At 40.1% G+C, this 27,716-nt stretch overlaps 2 protein-coding genes and 1 non-coding gene across 13 annotated transcripts; 2 read left to right on the top strand and 1 right to left on the bottom strand.

Moving 5' to 3' along the window:
- Positions 1-9,573: 9,573 nt before the first annotated feature.
- On the top strand, positions 9,574-16,416 carry LOC137709241 (uncharacterized). Its single transcript, XM_088688576.1, has 15 exons — positions 9,574-9,969; positions 10,588-10,742; positions 10,907-10,967; positions 11,057-12,554; positions 12,665-12,696; positions 12,978-13,110; positions 13,421-13,518; positions 13,823-13,867; positions 14,008-14,113; positions 14,450-14,576; positions 14,737-14,852; positions 15,067-15,143; positions 15,398-15,532; positions 15,703-15,771; positions 15,845-16,416. Exons 2-15 carry the CDS (start codon positions 10,594-10,596, stop codon positions 16,115-16,117), a joined length of 2,919 nt encoding a protein of 972 aa, XP_088544702.1. The 5' UTR covers positions 9,574-9,969; positions 10,588-10,593; the 3' UTR covers positions 16,118-16,416.
- A 143-nt stretch (positions 16,417-16,559) lies between these two features.
- Positions 16,560-16,632, bottom strand: TRNAA-UGC (transfer RNA alanine (anticodon UGC)). Its single transcript has one exon. It is a non-coding gene; the product is annotated as a tRNA-Ala (tRNA).
- Positions 16,633-18,495: 1,863 nt separating this feature from the next.
- Positions 18,496-26,521, top strand: LOC137707596 (uncharacterized). 11 transcript variants are annotated; one of them, XM_088689147.1, is made up of 11 exons: positions 18,514-18,774; positions 19,557-19,834; positions 20,043-21,746; positions 21,828-22,287; positions 22,500-22,569; positions 22,705-23,385; positions 23,452-24,269; positions 24,413-24,461; positions 24,567-24,814; positions 24,957-25,064; positions 25,510-26,521. In XM_088689147.1, the coding sequence occupies exons 2-11, from the start codon at positions 19,681-19,683 to the stop codon at positions 25,736-25,738; spliced, it is 4,521 nt and encodes a 1,506-aa protein (XP_088545273.1). In that variant the 5' UTR covers positions 18,514-18,774; positions 19,557-19,680; the 3' UTR covers positions 25,739-26,521. The 11 variants fall into 11 exon arrangements, with proteins under 11 accessions (XP_088545263.1, XP_088545273.1, XP_088545271.1 ...); XM_088689145.1 differs by having other exon boundaries at positions 22,497-22,569; XM_088689146.1 differs by having other exon boundaries at positions 18,517-18,774; positions 19,562-19,834; positions 22,497-22,569.
- The last annotated feature ends 1,195 nt before the right edge of the window (positions 26,522-27,716 follow it).

The raw sequence follows: 27,716 nt of genomic DNA, 5'->3' as shown, positions 1-27,716 counted from the left end.
CATCTGTACGGTGGAGACGGTCGGCCGTGGAAGGAATCAAAGGCTGATCATCCGCCCCATCAAGGCTCCTATCGGTCACATTTCTCCGGCCGCCGAGTTCTTCTGTGTCTTACTTTTTGCTGTCGCAGTCGGTTTGTGCGCTTTTTTCATCATCAAAAACATTCTTCCGGCTATGTAGGCGGCCTCTGATGATTGTTTCTTTAATTTCCGCGAGATCTTAGGCTAGGCTAGGCTTATTAGGCTTGGCTTGGCTTATTAGGCTTGGCTTGGCTTATTAGGCTAGGCTTGGCTTAGGGTTTGTATTACTTTCCGCGAGGTCAAGAAGGTGCATGCATGGTGAGGAGATATAGTGATTGTATAGGACTTCTTGACACATTGGTATTTTTTAGAATCTTGATGTAATAATAATCCAATACAATAATAATAAAAGAAGAATTTACGTTTTACTTAGTGGGTAATGATTGTGTCTTCTCGTGATGAACCGTCTATTTGTTTAAAGATTTCCAAATTAGATTCTAGAAATAGTTGACAGATATATTCCTGATCATGATCAGGCAGTAAGAAGTTGAAACACCGAGCTGTTTTCAGAAAACCCTCAGGACGCCACGAAGCGCGACCAATCCCGTCTTCATGTACAGGGAGAAGCGAGGAGAGCGTAGATTACGCCACGGAGGTTGAGTTTTGCTTGCAACTGCCATGTAATTATCAACAGCGGCTCTCCAAGAAGGCATATGTACTCGACGAAACCAAAGATGATCTAGTGTCACTAAATGTCTTTCGGAAGTTTGGATTTCGAATAATTGTGATTTTGTTTGGAGGAGATCATCGTATGCTAAGATATGTTTCGATGAGCCTGCGGTAAGTAACCCATGGAAGAGTGAGGATTAGCAATGTTAACAACATAATTAACAAGCAGAAGCAAGTAAATATAGCTTGAAAAACTGCAGCAGAAAATACAGTCAAGAAACTTTCCTTGTATGCTTTCTTGTAATATATGTATCACATGTAAGATGCTTTAATGAAATTCTCGAATTTAATGTTCATATTTGGGAATTTTGTAAGTCTTTAGGGGCATAAAAAAAAGTTCAGGGAAGGGAAGGGGGAGGCCTGGATTGCCCTGAGTTGGAGGAGGACTTGAGGAGTGTAACTGTGTAAGTCTGAGAATCGAAATCAACAGGAGAGGAGAACAGGTTTTTTGTTTTAACGAATTTACAAAAGCACCCTTAGTTAACAGAAGGTAACGAGTTTGCGTGTTCACGCGAGACCAACTAGAAAAAACGAGTGATCAACAAGTCCAATTTTATATTGAACGCATAGCGTAGCTAGGACCTTCAAATCATGTTTGAGCTTATGCTCAAACCGCATTTTTTACGAGGAAAATAAATGAAAAGGGATTGAAAACTTTAAATTTTAACGATAAGGACAAAATAAAGGGTAAAATGAATAGTACCAGAATTGACTTTTTAGTATAAAAATATGGTTTTTCGTTAAAGTGAACAGAACCGGGAGTTTTTTTTGTTAAAGTTCATTTTTTTATAAGGTGGAATGTTAACAACTTGATCCGTTAAGTCTCCTCCAAAATGTAGATTTAAATGGGTGGGCTGGATCGGATTAATGGGTTGGGTTGAAATTGCCACCCATAGGGGAGGGTATGGATTTTGGCGCGAGAGTTCGGTTCATTAGTTACAGGTTCTATTTGTACCGATTAAATCTCTCTTCCTACCCAATCCCAATATATTTTCAAGTTCCTATTTTACCCCTGCAGACAAAAGCTGAGTGTTATTGGATAGCGACTCCCGTTAATATGTTAGGCGGTTGACTTCCGTTGAAAAGTTTGTTACAGGCGGTTTTAACCGATCAGTGTAATGTGAGAGAGAGAGAGAGAGAGAGAGAGAGAGAGAGAGAGAGAGTGAGTGAGTGAGTTGGAGAGAGTTAGAGAGAGAATATATATATATATATATATATAGCAGTTACATAGCTAGTTCATTTCTTCATAGTTCTTCATAGCACACTGGCCCTTCAACTTTAATCCTCTCTCAATTTCCCAAAACTTCCCAAAACCCCTCTAGATCTCTGCCTCTCTCTCTCTCTCTCTCATCTTCTTTCCTTATCTTTATCGCTTTCTCTTCTTTCCGTGCTCCTTGCACATCATGGAAGCCACCGCCACTGCGGCCACCGTACCGGTACCTGAATGGCTGCTTTACTTTGAGGCGTGGTTGCTCAGTCTGCTCAACCGACTCCCGGGGACTGAAAGAAGTTGGGCCGACGGTGACGGATATCCACTGGCGTCTCTCAAACAAGATTTCCGTTTCCAGACCGGCCTCGAAACCGATCACCAAGCGCTCGGCTTCGACAACTTGAGGGAATTCATTGCCAGCCGTTACTCACACCTGTGTACGTTGGAAACGGTCGGTGGTGCAAGGAATCGAAGGCCGTAAAGGATTTTCTGATCTGAATTATAACTTCAAAATCTTATATTCATATCAGGCCTTACGGGAAGGCTGTGATATATACACCACAACAACACTTTACAGATTAAACTGTAAGTTGCAGTCTGCACACCCATACCGCAGCACTATCTATACACCTTTACATATTAAACTAACAGCACACACACATGCATTAAACTATAAGTGACAGTCTGCAGTCTGCACACCCATGCCGCAGCACCATTTATACACCTTTACATATTAAACTAACAGTAGCCAAGCACGCATGGGAAGACAGCACACATGCACATGCACATACAGCTTGTTGCCGACTAGGATTCTGCACTGCATGTGGAACATCAAAGCATGGAGTGGAGACTTGGGTTTTCTGCACTGCATGTGGAACATCAAAGCATGGAGCCGACTAGGATTCTGCACTGCATGTGGAACATCAAAGCATGGAGCCGACTAGGATTCTGCACTGCATGTGGAACATCAAAGCATGGAGTGGAGACTTGGGTTAACAGCCCCCCGCAAGCGAACAGGTGGGGGAACAACTGGAAGCTTGGAGACAAGAAACTTAAATCGTGAAGAAGAGAGGCCTTTGGTAAAAATGTCAGCAAGCTGGTCTTGAGAATACACATAACTTACTACGAGCTGTTTTCGAACCACCTTTTCACGAACATAATGGTAGTCGACCTCCAGATGCTTAGTGCGCGAGTGGAAGACTGGATTGGACGCCAGGGCAATTGAGGAAATGTTGTCACACCAAATGGTTGGTGGAACCAAATTTAAATGAAGATCTTTGTAGAGAGACCTTAACCATGATAATTCTGCAGCAGTATAAGCTAATTGGCGATACTCCGCTTCTGCACTCGAACGTGAAACGGTCTTCTGCTTCTTTGAACTCCAGGAGACAAGATTAGAACCCAAATAAACACAGAAACCACCCGTAGAATGACGAGTATCAGGGTTGCCAGCGTAATCTGCATCCGAATAAGCTGTCAACGTAGCAGTTCCTGGTTGATACAGTAAGCCATGATTATATGTAGCCTTTAGATACCGAAGAATTCTCTTGACTGCCATCCAGTGTGTGTTTTTCGGGGAATGCATAAATTGGCACACTTGATTCACAGCGTAGGACAGATCAGGTCGTGTGATGGTGAGGTACTGTAGCGCCCCCACAACACTGCGATACATCTCTGGTTTGACGTAAGGATCGCCAATATGAGCACTCAGTTTCTGACCAGACGACACAGGAGTAGAAATAGGTTTGGCATCTGTGAATTTTGTGCAAGTGAGGAGATCCAGTGCATATTTAGACTGACAAAGATGCATGGCATCACCATTATACTTCACTTCAATGCCTAAGAAATAACTGAGCGGTCCCAAATCTTTCATTAGAAACAAACTACCAAGTTTCTGAATCAAATGAGCCACCTGGCGTGGATTGTTCCCTGTTATAAGAATGTCGTCGACATAAATTAACAGAATAATATATATACCCTGCTTGTCAAACACAAAAAGGCTGTAATCACACGTAGATTCCTCAAACCCTAGTTGAAACAAGAAATCAGAGAACCGTTGAAACCAAGCCCTAGGCGCTTGTTTGAGACCATAAAGAGATCGATGTAGCTTACATACATGATGAGGAAACTGGTTGTCAATGAAGCCTGATGGATGTCTCATGTAGACATGTTCATTTAAGTATCCATGCAAAAACGCATTCTGCACATCAAGTTGGCGTACAGGCCACTTCTTTGACACAGCAAGACTCAACACGAGTCGAATGGTGCTATGCTTTACCACAGGGCTGAAAGTTTCGGTGTAATCCACACCAACTTTCTGATGAAAACCATTGGCAACTAACCTAGCTTTATGTCGCTCAAGAGTGCCATCAGCGTGACGTTTAATTTTAAACACCCATTTGTTGGGTAGCACATTCATTGTAGAATTGTACGGAACTAAGCTCCAAGTGCCATTTCTTTGTAGTGCATTAAACTCCTGCGCCATAGCTTCTCTCCACGCCTGATGTTTGACTGCCTGACTGAAACAGGTAGGCTCAACAAGAGAGTTATCAAGTGCAACATGCATAGCATATTTTGGATTTGGTTTATGAACCCCTAATTTAGACCGTGTAGTCATAGAATGTCCAGTATCACTGGGAACAGTGGGTTGCACACGATGTTCAGTTACTAAAACTTGCTCATTTGATGATAGTGAGGGTCCTATAGATAGGTTAGGGTCTAAAGGTGGGTTGAGCTGTGATACAGGTTCAACCATGGATGGTGGATTAGTGGGTAATGGAAAGTTAGGTAAGATATGAGGGAAAAAATTGTTACCTTGTTCGTCAACATTGTCAGAAGGAGATGTGAGTCCCTGAAAAGGGAATGAGTCCTCGTCGAATAGAACATGGCGAGACAAATAAGCTCGTCTTGTGGTCATGTCCAAGCATCTGTATCCTTGATGGTTCAAAGAATATCCAAGAAAAACACAGGACTTTGATTTTGGTTGTAACTTGTTTTGCGTGTATGGTGTTAGCCATGGAAAGCAACGGCAACCAAACACCTTCAAAAACTCATAATTGGGTTTTCTTTGAAATAATTTCTCAAACGGAGATGTATCAAATAATACACGAGTAGGTAATCGGTTTATTAGATATGTGGCAGTTGAGCATGCATCAAACCAAAACGTAGTTGATATGAAAGACTGAGCAAGCATAACCATGGCAGTTTCGACAATATGTCGATGTTTTCGTTCAGCTAAACCATTTTGTTCAGGATGTTTAGGGCAAGAAAAACGTTGAGAAATACCATGAAGATCAAGAAACCTTTGAAAAAAATGATTCTTATATTCACCACCTTCATCACATTGAAGAGTTTTTATGGATTTGTTAAACATATTTTCAACTTTGGCTTTAAACTTCACAAATATCGCAAAAACTTCAGATTTTTGTTTCATGGGAAAAATCCATGAATATCGCGAATAATCATCCACAAACAACAAATAATAACGAAAACCTTCGTTAGAAGGAATTGGAGAACACCACACATCTGAATGAATAAGTTGCAAAGGAAATTGAGACCTAGACTCGGACAATTGGAAAGGTAATTTAGTACTTTTACCTAGAGGACATGACTCACAAAAGCGTACATCAGAGGTACCATGAATTGGTACCAATTTTTTTGAAATTAAAAACTTGATTATTGGTTTTGCAGGATGGCCAAGACGTGCATGCCACTTTTGAACCGACACTCGAACTCCCACACATGCAGTAACAGAATGCTTGAGACAGCCACTGCCATTTGGAAATGGGTACAACCCATTCTCACATCTCCCTCGGAAAAGCGTCTTCCGTGTCTTGAGGTCCTTTACAAGGAAAACATGGGGAAAAATAAGTAAGTAACAATCATTATCTAGGGTAAACTGATGAGCAGAAAGGATATTAGTGGAAGCAGTTGGGCAATGAAGAATGTCACGTAAAACAAATGAGCAAGATTTAGTTTGAAGTTTACTGGAACCATAATGTGCAATTGAGATGCCTGTGTGATTACCTACACCTCCTACTCCTTCATTCCCGTGATACTCTTTGGGATTGGCCAGATTATGAATGTCAGGAGTAATGTGTGCATTGGCTCCTGTGTCTAGGAGCCAAGAACCATTCTGCTGTTTGTTAAGAGTAATTGGTGAAGAGGTCATGGCCGAGAGTTGTTTGGCCGGAATTCGTCCTTCAAAGGCAGTGTTCATGCGCTGGTAGCAATCCAACGCAGGATGACCTGGTTTACCACATATCTGACACACAATTCTATCACCACAAGAAACAAACCTTTCACCAGTACCTTGATTATTCTGCGAAGCATTGTAATGGCGAGGATTGGGACCTCGGTGAGCACCACCACGATGTGAGTAGTTCCCGCGTCCACCACCACGAGAACGACCACCCCCACGTCCTCGAGAAGCCACGAAGGCATTAACAGTGGCTCCTTCAACCAACGGAACATTGTGTTCCACCATTCTCCTTTCTGTTGTGAGCAGCAAGGATTCAAGGGCAGGATAAGTGATAGGGTTGTCACGAGCTTGTGCTGCGCTTACAGTCATCTCATATGCTGGTCCAAGATTATTCAACACAATCTGGACCAGTTCATCATCACTCACAGGTTGCCCAGCAAGAGCAAGATTGTCAGCAATCGCATTCATGCGATCAAGGTAATCCGCCACAGAGAGATCACCTTTTTTGGTCTGCAACAATTCATTTCTTAGAAACAAAATACGATTCTGAGACGTGGATGCATACCTTTGCTCCAGAGCTTCCCAAGTAGCTCGAGCAGTTCTTTTGCTTGCCACCACAGACAATACAGACGCAGTCAGAGATCCATTAATCCAGCTAATGATCATTTGATCCTGTTGCACCCACGTTGTGTACGCAGGATTCACGGTTGTCAAACCAGCAACATGTTTTGGGGGACACACCAAGGTGCCATCAACATACCCCATCAAGTCCCGGCTTTTTAAAATAGGGAGAATTTGAGCCAACCACAGTGGGTAGTTGGTTCTATCAAGTTTGATATTGACGATAATGGAAAAAGGTTGAAAGGTGGTGGTTTGGGGGTTAGGGTTGATAGCAGGGACATTGTTTCCAGCCATGGAAGCGATGATGGACAGAATAATAGGTTAGGATTTTTGTCGTTAGACAAAAAAGGCTCTAGATACCATAAAGGATTTTCTGATCTGAATTATAACTTCAAAATCTTATATTCATATCAGGCCTTACGGGAAGGCTGTGATATATACACCACAACAACACTTTACAGATTAAACTGTAAGTTGCAGTCTGCACACCCATACCGCAGCACTATCTATACACCTTTACATATTAAACTAACAGCACACACACATGCATTAAACTATAAGTGACAGTCTGCAGTCTGCACACCCATGCCGCAGCACCATTTATACACCTTTACATATTAAACTAACAGTAGCCAAGCACGCATGGGAAGACAGCACACATGCACATGCACATACAGCTTGTTGCCGACTAGGATTCTGCACTGCATGTGGAACATCAAAGCATGGAGTGGAGACTTGGGTTTTCTGCACTGCATGTGGAACATCAAAGCATGGAGCCGACTAGGATTCTGCACTGCATGTGGAACATCAAAGCATGGAGTGGAGACTTGGGTTAACAGGCCGATCGTCCGCCCCATCAAGACTCCTACCCGTTTCATTTCTCCGGCGATCGAGGCCTACTGTGTCGTATTTTTCGCTATCGCAGTCGGTCTGTGCGTTGTTTACATCATTGACAACATTCATCGGGCTGAATAGGAGGCCTGTGATGATTGTTTCTTTAATTTCCGCGAGATCTTAGGCTTGGCTTAGGGTTTGTTGTATTTTCCGCGAGGTCAAGAAGGTGCATGCATGGTGAGGAGATATATTGATTGTATAGGACTTGTTGACACATTGGTACTTTTTAGAATCTTAATGTAATAAATCCAATACAATAATGTTAACAAAAGAAGAATTTACGTTTTACTTCATGGATAATCCTTGTGTCTCCCCATGATGAAACGTCGAATTATCAACATTGGCTTTCCAAGAATGGCATACTCGAAGACACCGAAGATGATCAAGTGTCCCTAAACATCTTTCGGAAGTTTGACTTTCGAATAATTGTGTGTTTTGTTCGGAGGAGATCATCGTCTGGTTAGATGTTTCGATCATCGCGATCAGCTTGCGGTGAGTAAACCATGGAAGAGTGAGGATAAGCAATGTTAACAACATAATTAACAAGCAGAAGCAAAGCAAATATAACTTGAAAAACTGCAGCAGAAAATACAACCAAGAAATCTTTCTTGTAATGAAGGTATCCACATGACTGGCCGCGAAGCTAATCGGCACATATATTCAACGTCAAAAAAGATCATCTCCAAAAACTCAATCGGTCGACCTTTTGGGATCGTTGACTTTGCAGGCTGTTGAGATTCGTATCTTGTCATTTTTTTATGCATAGTTGAAGTTTTTCACTCGTTCGATATGATGTGATCTATAAATTGTAAATAAGAGGGTTTCTCCAAATCTAATAAACTTCAAAACCAGCATTCTAGAGACCTGATTAATCTAAAGAAACTATGTTTAAATTTAAATGATACGTATCATTCAATAATACAAGCGTTTTATCTTTTAACCGTTATATCTAACTTCATAAATATTAAATCGTTTGTTTTCAATTACAATCACATCATAGATTCATAGGTATTATTGAAGCAAAATCCAGGAAAATAAGGTAGTGTTTGGTGCTTTGAATTTACTTAGACACCACCTAAAGGAGAAAAGCATTGACTCGAAACACAGCCTTCAACTTAAAAGAGGAGTCAGATTTGGGAAAAGTGACCGTGCTTTTCCAGGTGGGTCCGTGTGTGCTCGTGGGAACCCGTGAGTGCGAGCACAAGCTTTAAAATGACTGAACTACCCCTACAATATGACTAAAATATCATTAATGTGATAATATAAGTAATTTCGTATTAACTAATAAATACTTTAAACTCTAATTACATGTTTACTTCTCTCAAATTTTCAATCGATGCTCACACGATATCAAGAATTTGACTCCTAAAGAAATGAATTGAGTTCTTGAGCAGGGGGAGTAGCATTCTAATTGCTCGAGAAAAAAGATTTTTCTAAGATGATTCTCTACCACAATTTCTTCCTCATGTTGTTCAAACTCGTTGATTAATTACCATGACCATTGAGGAACTTTTTTATTAATTTTTTTATTCTAATAGATATTTTTAATCATTTTATCTTTGGAAATAGTTCTAGTTGCATCAAATAATAATTTTAAAATTTTGATTCAATCTTGTGAATCAATTCTTACTTGTCGTGTGTTCTGTAATTAAAAAAAGTCTCTTAAAATTTACATTGTTGTGTGTCATTTCGATTTCATTTTTCGTGCTCATTGTACACTTACACTATTTTTAAAACTTCAAATTTGCTTAATTTTAACCAATAATAATTTATTTAAAACATGAACTTTTAATAGTTTGATTCAGATTCACGTGCAATAGTAAAACAACTTATGTGAAGTTAATATTTAGACCCTTTTTTATAGACTCTAAATTTTGACTCGCCCAATTGTCCTTAATTCATTGGAAGGTCGATTACCTAAGGAAAATTGTCCGTCTCTTTGCAATCAAGTTCACAACCCCCTCCGATTCCTCTTTTTCTTTTCATCTAACTATTTAACTCACTAACATTTATCGGTCTCTTTGTGAAGATGCATACAAATAATCGAGGGGCATTAATGTCATTACAAGGATGGTCAAACACAAGGGAACCCCGAGCTTGATTGGAAGCCGCTCAGTCTGCGCGCCATTGCATTTCCTTCTCCTCCTATTTCTCTGCTCTGTCTCTCTCTCGCATCCTAATACAATAATCCAATAATCCATCCACACTAACAATTCTCCACCATTTTTCTTATCTTTCCCAAAATCATGGGGTCTCTCAAGTTCCTTTCAGATTAGCTCCACCATTTTTCCATCAGGTTTTTATATCTATACATTTTTATATACGATTATATTTCTTTCTGCGCATAAATTTATTGGGAATCTCAAGAAAAAAAATGGATCAAATCAGCTGATCAAGTGTTTGATGTGAAAATTTGATGTAAACTGCTCTGTGGTCGTTAATGTACACATTGCATGCTGTTTGCTGAATTTGGTTTTCTGGGTTGTTATTGCTTGAATTTTTGAAATTCTACTTGAATACTATGTAACCTGGAATCATAGATTTGGGTTTTCTTGGAAAAAAAATCATATTTTTATTTTTGTTGTTTGTAATATTTTATTGTAAAATCAAACAATTTGAAGTGAAGATTTCTCCTTTCAGTCCCTTGCAAAGCAAGGTAAGCCTCCGTACAATAGACGTTGGCTACACCCTCGCAAAGCGGGAAGCTTTGTTGGCTTCCATCGCCTTTTTTTTACTCATTAATTTGATGAAATAAGTTTTCTGTGTTTACATTTTTTTAATTTTACTTGTAATTGAAAATTGTGGAACTTAAATTGTAGAACCTGGGTTTCGTTGGTACAACGTCATTTATTTATGTTTATGTTTTTGTGTGCCTGATATCTTGGTAAAGATCAAAACTTTGAATTCCTTGCAGGAAGAGATGAATACAATTTCATTGCCTGAAATGGCAGTTGGGGGTATTCGCCGCTGCCCCATTGCATCTTCAGGTCTACATTGCAAATATGATGCGAGTTTATATAGCCTGGGGCTTCGCCCTCTTGTCTTCAGAACTAATTCGAACAGAAAAAAGTGTGGAATTTCTCTCCACTGGTGCTCATGTGAATTTGTAATTTCATTTCTGTATTGTTTGTTGACATTTTACTATGTTTCCTTCTTTTACGTGAGGCGGAAACTGTTGCAAGTTATGTGAAGGCTGCGTTTTCAATATCATGACCAAAATGAAATTCGTGCAGGAACCTTTTCTGCACGCCGCATTGGTTATGTAAATCAAGAACAAGTATTTTTTCAAGCATGGTAATGTCTTTTCATGTTAAAGGAATGATGTATCTCTCCTCGTAGTATTCACAGTTTTTGAGACTCATGTCTTCTGATTTTTATGACAGGATGATTCCAATGACACCTTTACCGACGTGGTTGATACTTCAGGAAGTAGTGAAGTGTTGAATATAGAAGAAGATGAATTAATCACAGCTAGAAATGGTCTTTTGGAGGCCCAAGCTAAACAAGAAGCCACTGAGAAAGAGAGAGATCAATTGCTTGAAGAGTTGGCCTGTTCCGAGGGAAAAGAACATGAATATGTTGCTAGCATATTGCACGACAAGGAATTGGCTATTGCAGAACTTGAGGCAGCCAAGTCGCGGTTCCATCAGAAGCTGCGGGAATCTGTTGAAGAGAAGTTCAGCTTAGAATCTAAGTTAGTTCTTGCAAAACAGGATGCGGTTGAACTTGCGGTACAAGTAGAAAAGTTAGCGGAAATTGCTTTCCAGCAGGCCACATCTCACATTCTAGAAGATGCCCAGATGAGGGTTTCAGCAGCAGAAACTACAGCTGCTGAAGCAGCTTATCAGATCGAAAAACAAATTAAGGAGGTGACAGAAGGTAGTATATTGTCAATTGTGGAACAGTCAAAACTTGCAATAGAGAAGGCACTGGATGTGGCGGAAAAAGCTGGTGAGCATGCATCAAAAGCAGTATTAGAATATACTGAAGGTATGAGTCCACTGGATGAGCTTGCTTCCCTCCAGTCAAAAAATATGATGTTACAGGGTGCCGTAAATGATTTAGAATCTCAGTCGTTGCTTACAAGAAGTGACATTGATAGGTTGAAGTTGGAGTTGGAAAAGGCCCATGCACATGCAAATGCGTTTGAGCTCCGAGCTAATGATGCTGAGAAATCATTGCTTGAATTTCAGGAATCAAGCAGGAAAAATACTCTCCAGAAAGAGGAGGAAATTATGTCTTTGTTGGAGAAAATGAAGAAAGATTCATCAGAAAGAAAGAAGTCTTCTTCCAAGGCTTTCAAGGCTGAGTTGCAAAGCATTATGGATGCTATTGGTGCTGCCAAAGAAATGGCACGTTCGAAGGATGACGCATACTTGAGAAGATGTGAAGCACTGCAAAGATCATTGAAGGCATCTGAAGCTACTACAAAGATGTGGAGACAGAGAGGAGAAATGGCAGAATCATTGTTGTTGAAGGAAAGACCGCTGGGTGATGGGGATGAAGATTCCATTTATGTTGTTAATGGTGGACGGATAGATCTTTTGACAGATGATGATTCACTGAAATGGAAACTTTTAAGTGATGGTCCTCGCCGAGAGATACCTCAATGGATGGCTAGGAAAATTCGTACTATCCGTCCCAGGTTCCCACCAAGAAAGATCGATGTAGCTGAAGCCTCCAGTTCAAAGTTCAGATCTTTGAACTTGCCCAAACCTGATGAAGTATGGTCTATAGCTCAGGAAAAGCCAAAGGAGGGTGATACACTTATTGAGCATGTGCGTGAGAAAGAAACAATAGAAAAGAAACGAAAAGCTCTGGAGCACGTTCTTCAGAGGAAGACCATACAATGGCAGAGCACCGAGGAACAAACAAAGTTAGGTTAGTTTTCTTGTATTCGCAAAATTGCTAATGTTACCGAGAAAACATGTGTCCCAATTCCCAAACAAGGCCTGTATCTGACTTGAAATTGTGCATTGACTTCAATGCAGAGCCAGGAACTGGAACCGGACATGAAATCGTGGTATGTATTTTCATACCCATTGGTTGAAACTTGAAATACCAATATGTCATCCCAATTGTAGTGAAGATTGGTTATGCAAGACTAGATTTTCAAGTTTTTCCCCCAAAGGTTTTCAAGTTTACTTCGATCAAAATGTGCCTGCTCTCTCTCTCTCTCTCTCTCTCTCTCTCTCTCTCCCGCTCCTTCTCCCTCCCTCCCTATATTTGATTGTTTTACACGGGATAAAGATGCAATTCCTAGATTTTTTCTTCAACCGACTGTTTATTCTATTGCTTTTGAAGTTTCAAGGCTTCAATTGGGAAAGCTGGAGAAGGCAGTGGTACCTGGACTTAGCTCCTAAAGCTGCTGATTTATCAAAAATTGGGGTAACGGCAGTGTGGTTGCCACCACCAACAGAATCTGTTGCTCCTCAAGGTTCATCTCTTCCTCGTCCACTTTGTTTTTTTTTTATCTGTCTTGTAATTGAATTTAAATATAGCAAGATTAATGCCTTTTTTAGATATTCCTGTGCATGCATATAATCATTCTGGATGGCAATGATACCGTTTAGGTGTTATTAACAATGTTGCACTCCTAACATGTCCCCTGCATGTGTGTGTTTATCTGTAGAAATATACTTAGGACCTGCATTAGTATATTTGGTGGCATTAAAACATGATTTGATGAAGTTTGCGGCTCTTCAATAATTGTACAGAATTTGTAACCAATATGAAATGTCCTGCAGGTTATATGCCTTCTGACCTGTACAATTTGAACTCATCGTATGGTACCGTGGATGAACTTAAACACTGCATTCAGGAAATGCATTCCCACGATCTTCTGGTATGTATAATCTTAGGCATCGAAGGTCAATTCTTGAACTATTTAATGGGTTTTTTTGTTTGATAAGAGGTTTCCTTTATTATTCTTTTGTTCTCTTTGTTCAAAAAAGTAAAAGTTGTTAAGAAAGTGAATTTGGCTCGTCATAGGCTCAAAACAGAAATCGTTTTTGGATAATCATATCATGGGGCCAAGTGAGAATGATGCCGTGGATATGTATAGGAATATTATCTGCTTTAATTTTTTTCTGTTTGATTATCATGTGAATAGTCGTGTTGGATTAGTAACGTATTTTTCCTGTGAGCAGGCCCTGGGAGATGTTGTCCTAAATCATAGATGTGCACATAAACAGGTAAACACTTGATTTACTGTTCCTGTTTCAAAACTTTAGGGTATTTTATGACATTAGATCATTATTTTCATGTTGCATGCTCGGTTGGTCATATGTGTTGTCACTCCTCTTGGTAAAACTCACATTCTTGCCGATTTCAGAGTCCAAATGGAATTTGGAACATTTTTGGTGGGAAGCTTGCTTGGGGGCCTGAAGCAATTGTTTGTGATGATCCAAATTTTCAGGGCCAAGGAAATCCTTCAAGTGGTACTTTATTTTTTCTTTGATTGTTGTGTAAATTTATGATCCTTGGAAGGGTTCATCGTTTTGATTGTTTTAGAATCCCTTCCAATTGACTTTATGATTAAGATGGAAAGGGTGAGAGTCTATGACACATAATCTACGCTTCACTTCTGGTCTTGATTGTTTGGTTTAGTTTACCTAAAACAGTTCATACCTGAACAAGACATGATATTTACCACCCCACATCAGTGTGGGAATGCTGGGATAACCTCATGAATTTTACCAGTATATGCATGTCATAGAGGCTGCCGAAATTTTAAGCTTACCCGTGTACTCATCTGCTGTTAATGCTGTGTGTAGGGGATATATTCCATGCAGCACCCAATATTGATCATTCGAAGGACTTTGTAAGAAATGACATAAAGGAGTTGCTAAATTGGCTTCGAAGTGATATTGGTTTTGATGGATGGCGCCTTGACTTCGTAAGGTGAAAGTGCTTTCTTTTGTGGGGGGGTGGGGTGGTGTGAGGGGCGAAGGCCCAAGGTCTTTTCTTAGTTTGACCCAAAGTGCAGATGTCCGAAATCTTTAGAGATTTCTTTCTCCTTTTAATCCATAGCATGCGATGAACTCCTTTTGTGTTGTTCCAGAGGCTTTTCGGGTACCTATGTAAAGGAATATATTGAAGCTTCGGTTCCGGCATTTGCTATTGGAGAATATTGGGACAGCTTAGATTATGAAAATGGAAATTTGTGTTACAATCAAGGTATGAACTTGTGAACCCTAGATTGAATTTATAACATTGAACAAGAGGATAGAACAGTAACAAAGAAGATAACCACAATATTGTTACTGCGAGATACTATTATATGCCACCTTAACTTAGTAAAACTCCTTTGTGGCCAGAAGCAACGATATGATTACTGTTTTTCTTAGCATGGTGAACTTAACGAAAAAAATTAACTTTTCTGGTTCTGTAGATGCTCACCGGCAACGAATTGTTAATTGGATCAATGCCACAGGCGGTACTTCCTCTGCATTTGATGTCACAACAAAGGTACTTGCTAGACTGCATCTGCTACATCCTACATTAGTTTGACTCACAGAAACAAGGCTAAGAACAATGTCACTCGAGCCACGGGGAAAACTTGAAAAGTAGTGTGATAATTGATATGGTTTTGCTTGTCAAACCTTTGTTATCTTTTTATAAATAAAAACGAGAGTTATATCTGATAATTTACGTAATGGTGAAATTTATGTTATGTGGCTGCATATTTTAGCCCAATACATACTTAGTTTTGCATTTTTCAGGGAATACTTCACTCCGCTCTTCATAACCAATACTGGAGGTTAATAGATCCTCAAGGTAAACCAACTGGAGTTCTGGGATGGTGGCCCTCTCGTGCTGTCACGTTTTTGGAGAACCACGACACAGGATCAACACAGGTCTCTCTTCCCTTTTCTCTCACACACACGCACACGCACACGCACACGAGCACTGAACCCAAATACCCCTTATACGATGTTATTGTATCATTAACTAAGCACAAGAAGCCAGTTACTGGTTTTTAAGTTCTAGAAGCCTAATGTAGGAACTTTCTTTGATTTTATTTCAGGGCCATTGGCCGTTTCCACGAGATAAGCTTACGCAGGGATACGCTTACATCCTGACGCATCCTGGAACAGTGAGTTCTTAATCCCTTAGTTGCCATTACAAATGGCTGCTATTTAACTTTGCAATCTTTACCTCTGTTGCAGCCTGTCATTTTCTATGACCATTTATACGACTTTGGTCTCCATGACATCCTAACCGAGCTAATAGATGCTCGGAGAAGGGCCGGGATCCATTGCCGGAGTTCTGTGAAGATATACCACGCGAACAATGAAGGCTACGTTGCACAGATAGGTGATACACTGGTAATGAAGCTTGGAGATTTCGATTGGAACCCGTCGAAGGAAAACCATTTGGAAGGGAGCTGGCAGACGTTTGTTGACAAAGGGTCGGATTATAAATTGTGGGTACGACAATAGTCCGACTCAAATGGATACATATATACTTGTAAAACCTGGGATTAATTTATAATTGTAACTTCTTGGCACCAGAAATAAGTGCAAAATAGATGGGTGTGTAAATCAGTTCACCCACATTTGCCTCTGTTTACGTGGTGATGTTTGTGGATTTGTGTTTGTGGGGGAATTCTTATGTTTGGATTGTTTAACTGCCCGATAAAATGATGTCACATCGTTATTTACTTTTCATCTAGATTCACAAACATTTCAAACATGTATAAAACATATAAAGCAATATAAACGACATGCAATTGCTCTCCAATGAAGTGATGTCACATAGTCAATAACGTGTTGATATACTTGTCCGACGCCCAATCGCTCTCCTTCCTGTGGGCATGAGATAGCAGCAAAACCGATTATTTTAGAAAAATAATAATAAAAAATACATAAAAACTGAATGATTTGGAGATGCAGGGGATCGAACCCTGTACCTCCCGCATGCAAAGCGGGCGCTCTACCATTTGAGCTACATCCCCGTTTTGGTGTTTATACTCAAAAAAATTATAATTAATAAAAACAAACTTTTTTTTCCCCTAAAAAATCCTCGATCATGTGCTCTCTCTCTCTCTCTATCGGGGCAATTTAAAAATGTACTGGTTCAGCCACATCAATGTTATTGTGGCATGATAGGTGTACTAAGAATCAGAAATTCTATCACCAACCCCTGCAATACTCTACTATCTTTAAGCATGAACGAGGGAGATATTTTTTAATGTGTTAGAAATACGATCAAATACATTAAATGTTATACTAGTAGTTGGATACTTGAATGAAAAAAAATTTCAACTACCTATATTATGACACTTGATGTACCGAATTATGTTCCCAGCACACTAAAAAATTTATCTATATTATGAAGTATCAAAATCCACTCTACCACTACATAAATGCATGTTATATATTACAATCACACAACTTGGTTATGTAGATGTTCTTCATCGTTGCTAACGCATTGTTCATAAATTATGAATCATACATGCACTAACAGTTAAATTGTCAATTTAAAGCAGTGTTTGGAAGAAGGTCGGTGTCTATCATTGACTTCTACTATAGCCAAAGCCTAAAAAGCAGTAGCTACTCTGTAGTGGATATCAACATTTTGAGTTTGTTTACTACATGCATCAATGATTACAAAAGTCCACCTGTAAGTTGTGTTCATGGGAATGCTATTGTCCATCATTGACCTTTATGATAGAATCAACTGGGGGCCTAGAAGACGATGATGTACACTGTTATAAATGTCAGGTTTGAGTTCCGCTCATCTAAAAATTGTTGATTTAGTTAATATAAAGCTGCATGATAAAACACACCTTTTCGATTCAGCTAACGTTACATACTTCATTTCGTAGTTGGTCCTCAGATTAGTTAAACCCATGTTTTGGTTTAGCTTAACCAATACATAAACACGAATTGACCAAAGATGGTTGCATTTTTATGTTTCTCTTCCACAGTCATAGTTGCTAAGAATGTTGATCTATCGATTTATTCACTATTGGGCCTTGAAAGTTAGGTGGCTTGGCCCAAACCTATAACAACCCTAGACAATTAAACACTTATGGCTCGTTTTTTATTCTGTAATTAGAATGAGATAAATTAAATTAAATTGATTAAGAGTTGGAATGAGGTGGATTCAAAATTATATTTATGTTAAAGTTGTTTATCTCGACTATAAAAATACGTTCTTCTAAAGTTTATCTCAAATAACACAATTATTGTTGACGTGTTCTCTTATCTATTGCCATTAAACCCAGGAAAGAGATCCTAGGCCATCTGATCAAGTGATTCAGACCCTTGAAATTTGATCAAACAGCTAAAGTTATTATAACTTTTAAAGAGATTCTCTGTTTTTAGCTGTTAGATCAAATTTCAAGAGTTCGGATCACTTGATCTCGTGATTTTGATGAAAGAGATCCGGAGAATATGTCATTTCTTAAACCCACTTCGATTGCTTAAACCAGCAGCGGGAAAATAAACCGAAAAAATAAGAAATAATATAAACTTATTATCTACAAAATTCTTAAAAAAAAACAAAAAGCTCAAAAGTTTGGCTTGAAAATAAAGTGCACCGCTCCACGCGTGCACAAAAGCGAGTGAAATCCGAATATCCCGTCCACTTTTCCTTTCAAAGCCACAAGCAATGACGCACACTTGCTACGTCTCCCCACTAAGCCAACCGTCGATCATCCAAATTTATTGATCAAACGGTTGAAAGATCACAGCACACCAACACCCGCGAAGCACACTAACGCCTCTAACCCCGTGCCGTAGGTTCGGTTACTCGAACCTTGTCCGCACCTGAGATTCGGATTCCGAGGCTGGGGAGGCGTTTTCTTCTGAGACTCTCTGCAGTGTTTGTTGGAAGACAATTTTTTCGGAGCGGTGTTTTGGTTGGATCGCTTTATCTTCGACTTCGGGTCCGAAAAATGAATTTCGGTTTCTCACTCCTCCAGTCCTAGAGAGAGAAACTTCAGTACCGGAGAGAGAGAGAGATAGCCATTTGCGACGTCGTTTTGGAGCTTAAGCAACTGCTATGTGAATTGGGAGCTGCGAAGAAGCAGAACGGCGCCGTACTGTCCGCGATTTTGAAGAACCCTAATTCTCCTGGCTTGGATCACAGCGTGAGCTCCCAAATCTCCGGTTTTTGCTCGTTTGTGGTTTTGAGTTCACACTCTGTTGCTTTAGCTTGTAAGAGTGAGACATTAGAGTTGGAGCTGTTAAGGTCTTCTGTTTGTAATTTTAGTCAAATTACATGGGAATTTGTTAAATTCAGGTGGTTTCCTAGTATTTTTGCGAGAATTGAGGTTCCATTGGCTGTTGGGTAAGATTTTGTTGGATTTTTTAGGGTTTTTGGGTGGAAAGTTTGAATCTTGGTTTTGATTTAATTTGGGTTTCTGTTGCTTAATTATAGAGTTTAAGTGCTTTGTGTTTAGTCTTTGATTTGTTTTTTGAAATCCCGAGTTCGCATTAACTTAATTTTCTGCTGAATTTGCTATCTTTCTCATGTTTGGTATTAGCTGTCATACTCTCATAAGATTCGTAAATTCGGGTGCTGAAAAGAAACTGTGAATATCGAAAAGTTCGAATCTTTTTCATTTCAGATGTTTGAGAAAGTTTGAATCTTGTAGCTGGACATCCAAGTCCCTAATTTGATCTCTCTCTCTCTCTCTCATAAATTTTATTTTGCAAGCAATCGAATAAGACACATGCAACTTTGTTGTTGTGGGTACCAATTGGCAAACTGTTTCAGCGGTTCTCCATAATGAGACCGGCTTGAATTTGAAATCTGATGTAACTGTATTTTCAAGGTTTTCGTGTTTAAATTTTCAATATTTATTATTTGGTCTTTTGTCAAATTGTCTGTCAGTACTTCTCATCTCAATTTGTCCAATGAAATATGCAGGACAGTTTGGAGAGTGCCCAGAATTGGCGGGATAAGGGTGCCGTATGCATAATGGTCTCATATATAGTCGTAGCTATTTTTCACAGAAACAATTAGCTGAGAAAATTTGGTGCCTGGGAATTTAATGCCTGGTAACGAAATTGAAGGCAGGATCCATAATTTTTACCAGCTAGACAACTATTCCCGTCAATCTCAAGTTGCAGACGGTAATTGGCCTGCGCATATATATAATCAATGGCAGGGAAAACAAAGAGAGACGAGTAATGTACAGCAACTAGGTATAAGTGGCTTTACCTTCTATGGTCTTCTTGATTGCTTTATAGGTTCTGTGTTTTGATTGTCATGTCTGCATTGGAGTTCGCATTCTGTTTCCCAATTAGTGGATAAATCTTTGAATTTTCCCCCAGGACAATTGCATAATGTAACGTATTAAATACGAAGTTCGTGTTTTTGAATGCCCTAACGTATCTGTTGTGGTATTTGCAGATTCTGGGAGAGGACGGGGCGGTGAGTCCTTGAGGTTTGATAAAAACTATTCACAGTTGTCTCAGAGACCGGAATTGACTAGAAACCAACTTCTGGAGACGAATGAGTTTATGCTTGGACGGCAGGATTTGCAGGAAAGCCAGTTTTTTGGTGATAGCTCAGTTTTCATTCCACATACTTTAACCTCAAGAGGCTTATCTTTCCTTCAATCAGAGCAAGAAAATGCATCATGCGATAGTCCCACTTTGACTACCAATTCAGAAAGGTCTGAAATTACTGAAGCTTCCAGCGAGTTTAACTTCGTTGGAAGGCAGCAACAACTTGTGAGGGGACAACACCAAGGCATTCCACAGCTTCACTCGATGCAGCAGTCTGGGTTCAATGACATGCAGATGTTGCAGCAGCACCTGATGTTTAAGAAACTGCAAGAACTTCAGAGGCAGCAGCAAGTACAACAGTTCGGTGATGCAAGGCAACATAATGCAGTAAATCAGCTCTCTGCAATCAATAAGCAGGGTTCTGGGGTTCATTTTTCACCACTAATCAATGGAACACCCGTTAATGATACACCACAAATGTTTATGAATTGGGTGCAGCGGGGTGGATCGCCAGCAGGACAAAATGTTTCTAATAGAGTTATTTTTTCTCAAGAGCAAGGTCAAACTTTGAGCTCAATGGGTCTTACTTCTCAGCAGTTTGATGTATCTTTATATGGTACTCCTGTTGCTAGTGGAAGAGGGACTATGAATCAGTACCATCTCCCAGCAATGTCTCAGGATTCTGAAAATTTGTTGACCAAGGCTAATGATCAAATGCAGAAGCCTGCTGTGCAGTCATCAGCCTTCAGTAACCCCTTTGTAGGTGATCATTGTATGACTGCTTCTCCGGACCAGATTTGCTCACCTCAAGGGGGTTTCGTATCCCGACAAGACTTTCAGGGAAAAAATGTATTTGGACACGTTACTACTCAGGGTTCAAATTGTGGATCCCCATTGGGTAACCTCCAGCTAGGGAATACCTTGCAAACAAATACATCACTTCAAGAACTCAGTGGAAAGCAAGATCAAGCTGGCTGGCTGGGAACCTTTCAGCAAAAAACAATGCAGCATGGCCCTTCACAGGGTTTGGTTCCCCTTGATCCAATGGAAGAGAAGATTTTGTTTAACATGGATGATAGTACTTGGGATCCTTCTATGGTAAAGCACAGTGATATTGGGGCTGGAGGCTTTGGAGATGCATTTGAAAGTTCATTTCCTTCTCTCCAAAGTGGAAGCTGGAGCGCGCTAATGCAGTCTGCTGTAGCAGAAGCTTCTAGTAGTGATACTGGCCAACAAGAGGAGTGGAGTGGTTTGACTTTTCAGAATACCGAGCTGTCAACTGGTAATCAGCCTTCAAACATCGTGGACAATGAGAACCAACAAGGAAGTTGGGCTGATAACAATCTGCAGAGTGTCTCTTCCTTAAGTTCAAAACCTTTTCCCATGCTTAATGACTCAAGTGTTAATTCTAGCTTCCCCGGCTTTCCGCAGCCAGGCATCCAATTCACATCTGAACATCGAGAAGGGATTTACCAGGATGAATCTCATGAATCCAATCAGAAGTCTCCCAAAAACTCTAGTGAGTGGTTGGATTGTAACCCTCAGAAGGTTCAGCCACATATGTGTTTGGACGGCATATGGACCAGTCAAAGCAGTAAACCAGAAGGTAAGATTGTTCATTTTTGACCCTGTAATGGAAATGATGCTTGTTTACGTTTCCCTGACATTGTGGGTGATTGTTGGACAGGTGATTTTAACGAAGGCACGTACAATAGGAACTCTGAGAGTCATATGTGGAATAGGGAAGGTGATTCCAGGGTAACTTCATTTTCCAGACCAACTGGACAATTGGAGCAAGTACAATTGGGCTCAGAGGATACTCTCAGGAACAGAGAAAATTCAAATATTTTTAACTTTCATTCCGTGCAAAATTCACACATGACTAATGTCCATCAGGAAACCAATCACCAAGTCCAATATAATAATAAGCTTGATTACGGGAAACATTTTATATCTAGCAACAAGGAGGATAATGAGGCCATTGGAGAAAAACAGCGTCAAATGAGTGACAGCTCTCGTGTTATGCGTAACTCTTATGGGAGGGAAGGTGGAACATATGAGCAGCAGCAAAATTGCTACCAGAGGGACAACTCGTATGACCGGAAATCAGAGGATTCTAATGGCATGCATGTGACCGCACAAACAAGGTAGTTTTCTTTCGAATACTAATGAACATTAAACATTCTCTGCAGCCTTCCTTATTATTTACCTTACATATTCGCATTCGTTAGCATATTTACTATTGCGTTGTTCCAATATAATTTTATTGTACATTCACTCTCTTCTATTTTGTATATTCTTGTGGAATCTTTGGATGGCTTAACCGCAACAGTCAAAATATGCTTCATCTTCTTAGCAGGGTTCACCAGTCGAAGGAGAATAGTTCTATTGCACAGTTTGGCCCTTCTGGATTTAATCCATTATCTGAGGTAACTGAGGCAAAAACTCCTGGAGCTTCTGGTTCTCATATCTACAATCAGTCTTCTGCTTCTCAAGGTTTTGCTTTGAAATTTGCTTCCCCATCTCAACAACAATCCAATTCAAACACTTTTTTCTCTTCTCAGGGTATGATCCAACCAGCTACTAATTCCAATCAAATGCAAATGGATTCTAGTTTAAGAGAGAAAAATCAGACCTGGTCTACTCCATCCCCTTCTCAATCTTTGCCCCAATCACATGAATCATCACCAAGATCCCGTTGGGATGATAAATTTAGTATCGGTGGACAATCGAGCATCCCTGCATCTTATATGCATGGAAGCTCTATTGCAGAAATTACATCCAGTCCTATATTTTCAAGGAATCAGCTTCAAACGCAGCATCTGTTTAATGTACCTGGTCCATCTAATCAGACAACATTAACTGGTTCTGCTGCAAGACATCCACCTTCCAACCTTGCTCTATCTCAAGATATTTCTCAGCAGTCTTTTGTCAACTCTGGTGGTCAACAATTCCCTGTTCTTGAAGCTGCTCCAGTTTCTCAGCCTCCTTTTATGTCAGGCATACCTGCACGGGGTGGAGTATCAGTGAAGCCACAGAGTTTATGGACAAATAACCCAAGTCAGCAACATCTTTCTGGCATGGAAACTACTTCGTTGGCTTCAAAGGAGCTAAATGGTCTGAATACCCAGGATGGTGGATATGGGTCATCCGAATTTGGCCATTCCTCTACAAGTTTACAAGGCTTCATTTCTGCACAAGAGCAGCAAGGGAAAGAGAGGATGCTTGATGCTTCACAGACAGGGGTAAGGAATGTCTCCGATCCTAGTGCTTTTGCCTCTGGTTCATTGTTGAATCATTCACAACTGCAGGATCTTGGTGGAATACAACATAGCAACAACAATGGCCTGGCTTCCTCTGCAAGAAATCTTGGATTTCTTGGCCATGCTTTAAAACATTCACATGGATTTCATCATGACTACTCCCGGCTACACCAAGTGCAGGCTACGAAGAATGAAGAGGCTGATCCAAGTAGGAGGGATCTGGATGTACAACAGGTAACTGCTATGGAAGGACAGCAGTCAATTTATGGTCATAACAATGATGGTGAACTGAATTCTACACCAGCTCACAAGTTATCGCCACTTGGAAATTCCAATGCACCAAGTTTCCTGGCAGATGCAAGAGAAGGTCCAAGTGTAAAAACTTCTTCACAAGCTGCTTTCCAAGCCCAAGGCATGGTTGCATTTGGTGAAAGTGATTCTCAGAGTCAATCTACTGGCAATAATGTGTTATCTCATAATGGTGAAACTTCTCGGGCGAATCTAAGCATGGCATCGAACTGGTTTAAACAGTATGGGACTTTCAGAAATGGGCAGATGCAACCAATGTATGATGCAAGGCCTGCTACGGAGCAGTTCTCACTCATGAAGCCTTCTCAGAGCCTAAACATACATTCTTCTGTGGAACAGATAGATGCTTCTAATGCTAGTCAAAGCAACAGAGACTGGCCAAGTACAGCGACGAATTTGATAACAAGTGAACCCTTCATAGATCCTTGTGTGTTACCTTCAGATGCCATTGATGAAAGTTTGGGTATTGTGAGACCAAAGAAACGCAAAATTGAAACATCAGAACTTCTACCATGGCACAAAGTGACACAAGGTTCCAAAAGGGTTCAAGATGTCAGGTATTTACTATTGCTCCCCATTTATTTTCTTTATGTCAAATTTGGTGTGTAGAAGATGAGTTACTCCTTTGTTCATTGAAGCGCACAACCCTTGGGTCGTTTCTGCTTATTTATTAACTTTTGAATTGCATTTGTTTATGCAGTATGGCAGAGCAAGAATGGGCCTTGGCATGCAATCGGCTGATTGAGAAAGTGAGCTTCTAGTTAAATGGGTCAACCATGCAATTCATTCCACTTTAAAAAATTTCCCAGGTATTTGGATCCTAGTGTTTATGTATTGTTCATTTTTAATGGCAGGTTGGACATGAGTTTGAAATGATTGAAGATGGACGTCCGATCCTTCGATCGAAGAGAAGGCTTATCTTCACAACACAGTTTCTGCAGCAATTGCTCAGCCCTGCACCAGCATCCATTCTCTCAGCAGACGCTGCACTGTACTATGATAGTGTGACATATTTTGTTGCTAAATTATCATTAGGAGATGCATGCACCCTGACCTGCAGCAAAAGAAATAGTATTCATGCGCCACTGAACGACAGTGATATGTAAGTCACCTTTCATGGTTTTTTGAGAGAGCCAGAGAGAGAGATTTTAAATATGAAGTTTATAAAAAGTTCTAGTGCTTCGAGTTGTAAGGTTTGAGGATTTGGCCGTCTAAGAATTAATTCCTCTGCAAATGTTTTGTAGGATTGCGGAAAAGCCTAAAGTTTCTGAAAATATTGATGAGCAGTACTTGTCAAAAGCTGTGGAAGAGTTCACGAATAGATCGGAGAAGCTGGAAAATGACTTACTGAGGTATGCCAAAGTTTTCTGTTCATGAAGTCTTCATCGGGAATGAATGGTAGAAAATTGTTTCTTGTAACTGACCGTAAGCAGTTGGACTAGGGCTCAGTTGTGTATGCTTTTTCCTTAATAACCAGATCTGCAACTCTGCTAGAAGTTTACAGGGGTACTCAACCATTTTTTTCAAATTCTGGTATAGTCAGAGATGTTAGTTATGTCAGACGTCAGGTACTTACCTTATTTCTAAGGGTAAAAAGAATAGGTGCTTTTGGATTCAGAACTGCATGTGTTCCTGCGAAAATTGGATAAATCCTTAGAACTATGCCTTGTCAATCTGCCAGAATAACCACATTTGGTATATGTAGCTATCTTTGGAACTATGCCTTAGAACTATGTCTTCGGCCGTTTAGTAAAATTTCTTTTGTATCATGAATCATGCTATCTTTTAATGATGCAGGTTAGACAAGGTATCAATTCTAGACTTAAGACTGGAATGCCAGGAGTTGGAAAGATTTTCCGTCATCAACCGGTTTGCCAGGTTCCATATCCCCCAAGCAGCTACGTCTGGGGTCTCTTCTTCATCCGGTACAGTTCCAACTGCACCAAAACCATTTCCCCAACGATATGTCACTGGACAGCCACTGCCAAGACATCTACCAGAAGGGGTTCATTGTCTTTCACTGTGATTCTGAATTGAGTGCTCCTCCCGCCTGAATGCTCTCCCCTTTTCATCCATATGCATTCCATATCCCGCTCATGCACCCGTTTATGATCGCTTTTACTGACATATATGCTGGCATTGAAGAAAGAAGATTGAAAAGATGGAATGCAGGAAGTCGACCCCAAGTAACAAAGGCCGCTCGTTCATTTTTGAACCAACACCTATTGTTGTCATTTTTGAGAAAGTACATATGGTTCTCTTGTATATTTTGATGAAGTTGCAGAGGAGAATAGGTAGAGTGCCTGAAGTAGCAGGGGGATCGTCGTTGGATGTCTCTTAGTTGCCCTAAGTTGCATAAATTAGTTTTTAATCTAGCCATACCTAATTTATACAAGAATCTCCGGTAGCTACGGGCACTGTCAGTGTCGCATTTCCTCTCTTTTTCTCTTCCTCCGCCGCTCTTTTCGCCGTTTTCACAGGTCTTTTTCTGCATAAAGATGTGCTGGATGAACCAGGAGAGAGAGTTGAGATGTTGAAGATGAAAAACAGTTCAAGTTAGCTAGGAAAATTGAATAATATTATGAAAGTTGGTTGTAATTTTAACTTCTTCTCTTTTTTTTTTTTTTTTTCCTGACATTAATGATAGTATCTTTCTTTATTCTGATTGGTCACGTGTAAATGCTTGTAATTTGGCCTTTGAATTTTCGGTGGGGGAACCCAGAAAATCTATCCGAAAAGGTTGCCGAAGCTTCCAACTTCATGGGGACTTTAAAAATAATTTGTTTGTCTTTTGTTGTTCTCTTGAAAAGTACTTGTGTTGTCTGTCTGTCTGTCTGCATCATCAGAATCTGATCCGTTCATGATCCACCAAAGTGTTTTATTTTTTTATTTTTAACGAAAATGACGAAAAAATTCTGTGGGGTTACTTACTTGATTGGTTGGTTATGTACGAAGAAGCTTGGGATTTGGTGGGATTATTTGGTACTTTCCCAACAAAAATGTTGACTGCTGACAACACCATGGATTTGGTGTTTTTACTGTAAATTTCACCATCATTTTCTGTTGTCCACGTGGGTTTAGATTAGGACATGGGACTTTCAGCCACGTGGAATGTGGGACCTGAATTACCAAGGTCCTTTTCCTTCTCCTGGTCAGCCCTAGATTGCTCATGGAATGGAATGTATTTCCTTGTACCATAATGCATTGGTTTCTTCTTTCTAGTTAATCTTAATTATGATTTTCTTTAATTAGGTTTTGTAGTTTAATTCCTTGACGTATTATTAACCAACGGATGATGCTAAGGAGACTAAATTTAAGATTTCTTAAAATGGAGGAATTTTATTTTTATCTTTATCGGATTTTGTAACAATCTATCACGGGATTTACGGAACAAAAAGGGTATTTTTGTATTTTCACTAAGTTTTGGGATATTTTCTTTTTAAAAATAGCTTTTTGGGTCTTAATAGGTGTGCCCAAGGGGCCCACCTTTTGTTTGTTGTTCCCGGGTCCAAGCCTTTCACCTCTCTCTCTCTCTCCTCTCATTCTTCCCGGGCTCTCTCTCTCTGTCTCATTTCTACCTCTCTCCCTCTTGGTGATCTTCTCTCCGACAAGAAAATACACACTCACCCATACATATATACACATAGCCATCACAAGGACTTCACCATCATCTTCATCATCCGAGCTTCATCTTTCTCTCCCTCACCTTCAGTATCCATCTCGGCATTGCGCACAATCACTATGCACGAGATCTTTGTTGAGGTAAGTGCAAAGCACACCTAAATCTCCTTAGATCGTGCTCATTATTGTGTTTAGATAGTGTTTGAATTGTTGTGGTACGGTTTAAACACCAAAATAACTCGGGAAGGCGTTTTCCAGATTTTCTAGCGAGGTCCGACGGCTTTCGAGCCAATTTCAGGCCAAACCACAGTGAGTGGGCCTGCGTGCAAGGTATCAATCTCTTCATCTCGCTGAGTACTACAACTTTCATTTTTGAATCACCC

This window comes from Pyrus communis, chromosome 17 (assembly GCF_041283825.1).
Source record: "Pyrus communis isolate YQ-2024b chromosome 17, ASM4128382v1, whole genome shotgun sequence".
NCBI lineage: Eukaryota > Viridiplantae > Streptophyta > Magnoliopsida > Rosales > Rosaceae > Pyrus > Pyrus communis.
Note: the sequence above shows the minus strand (reverse complement) of the source record. Positions and strands in the feature narration are given on the sequence as shown.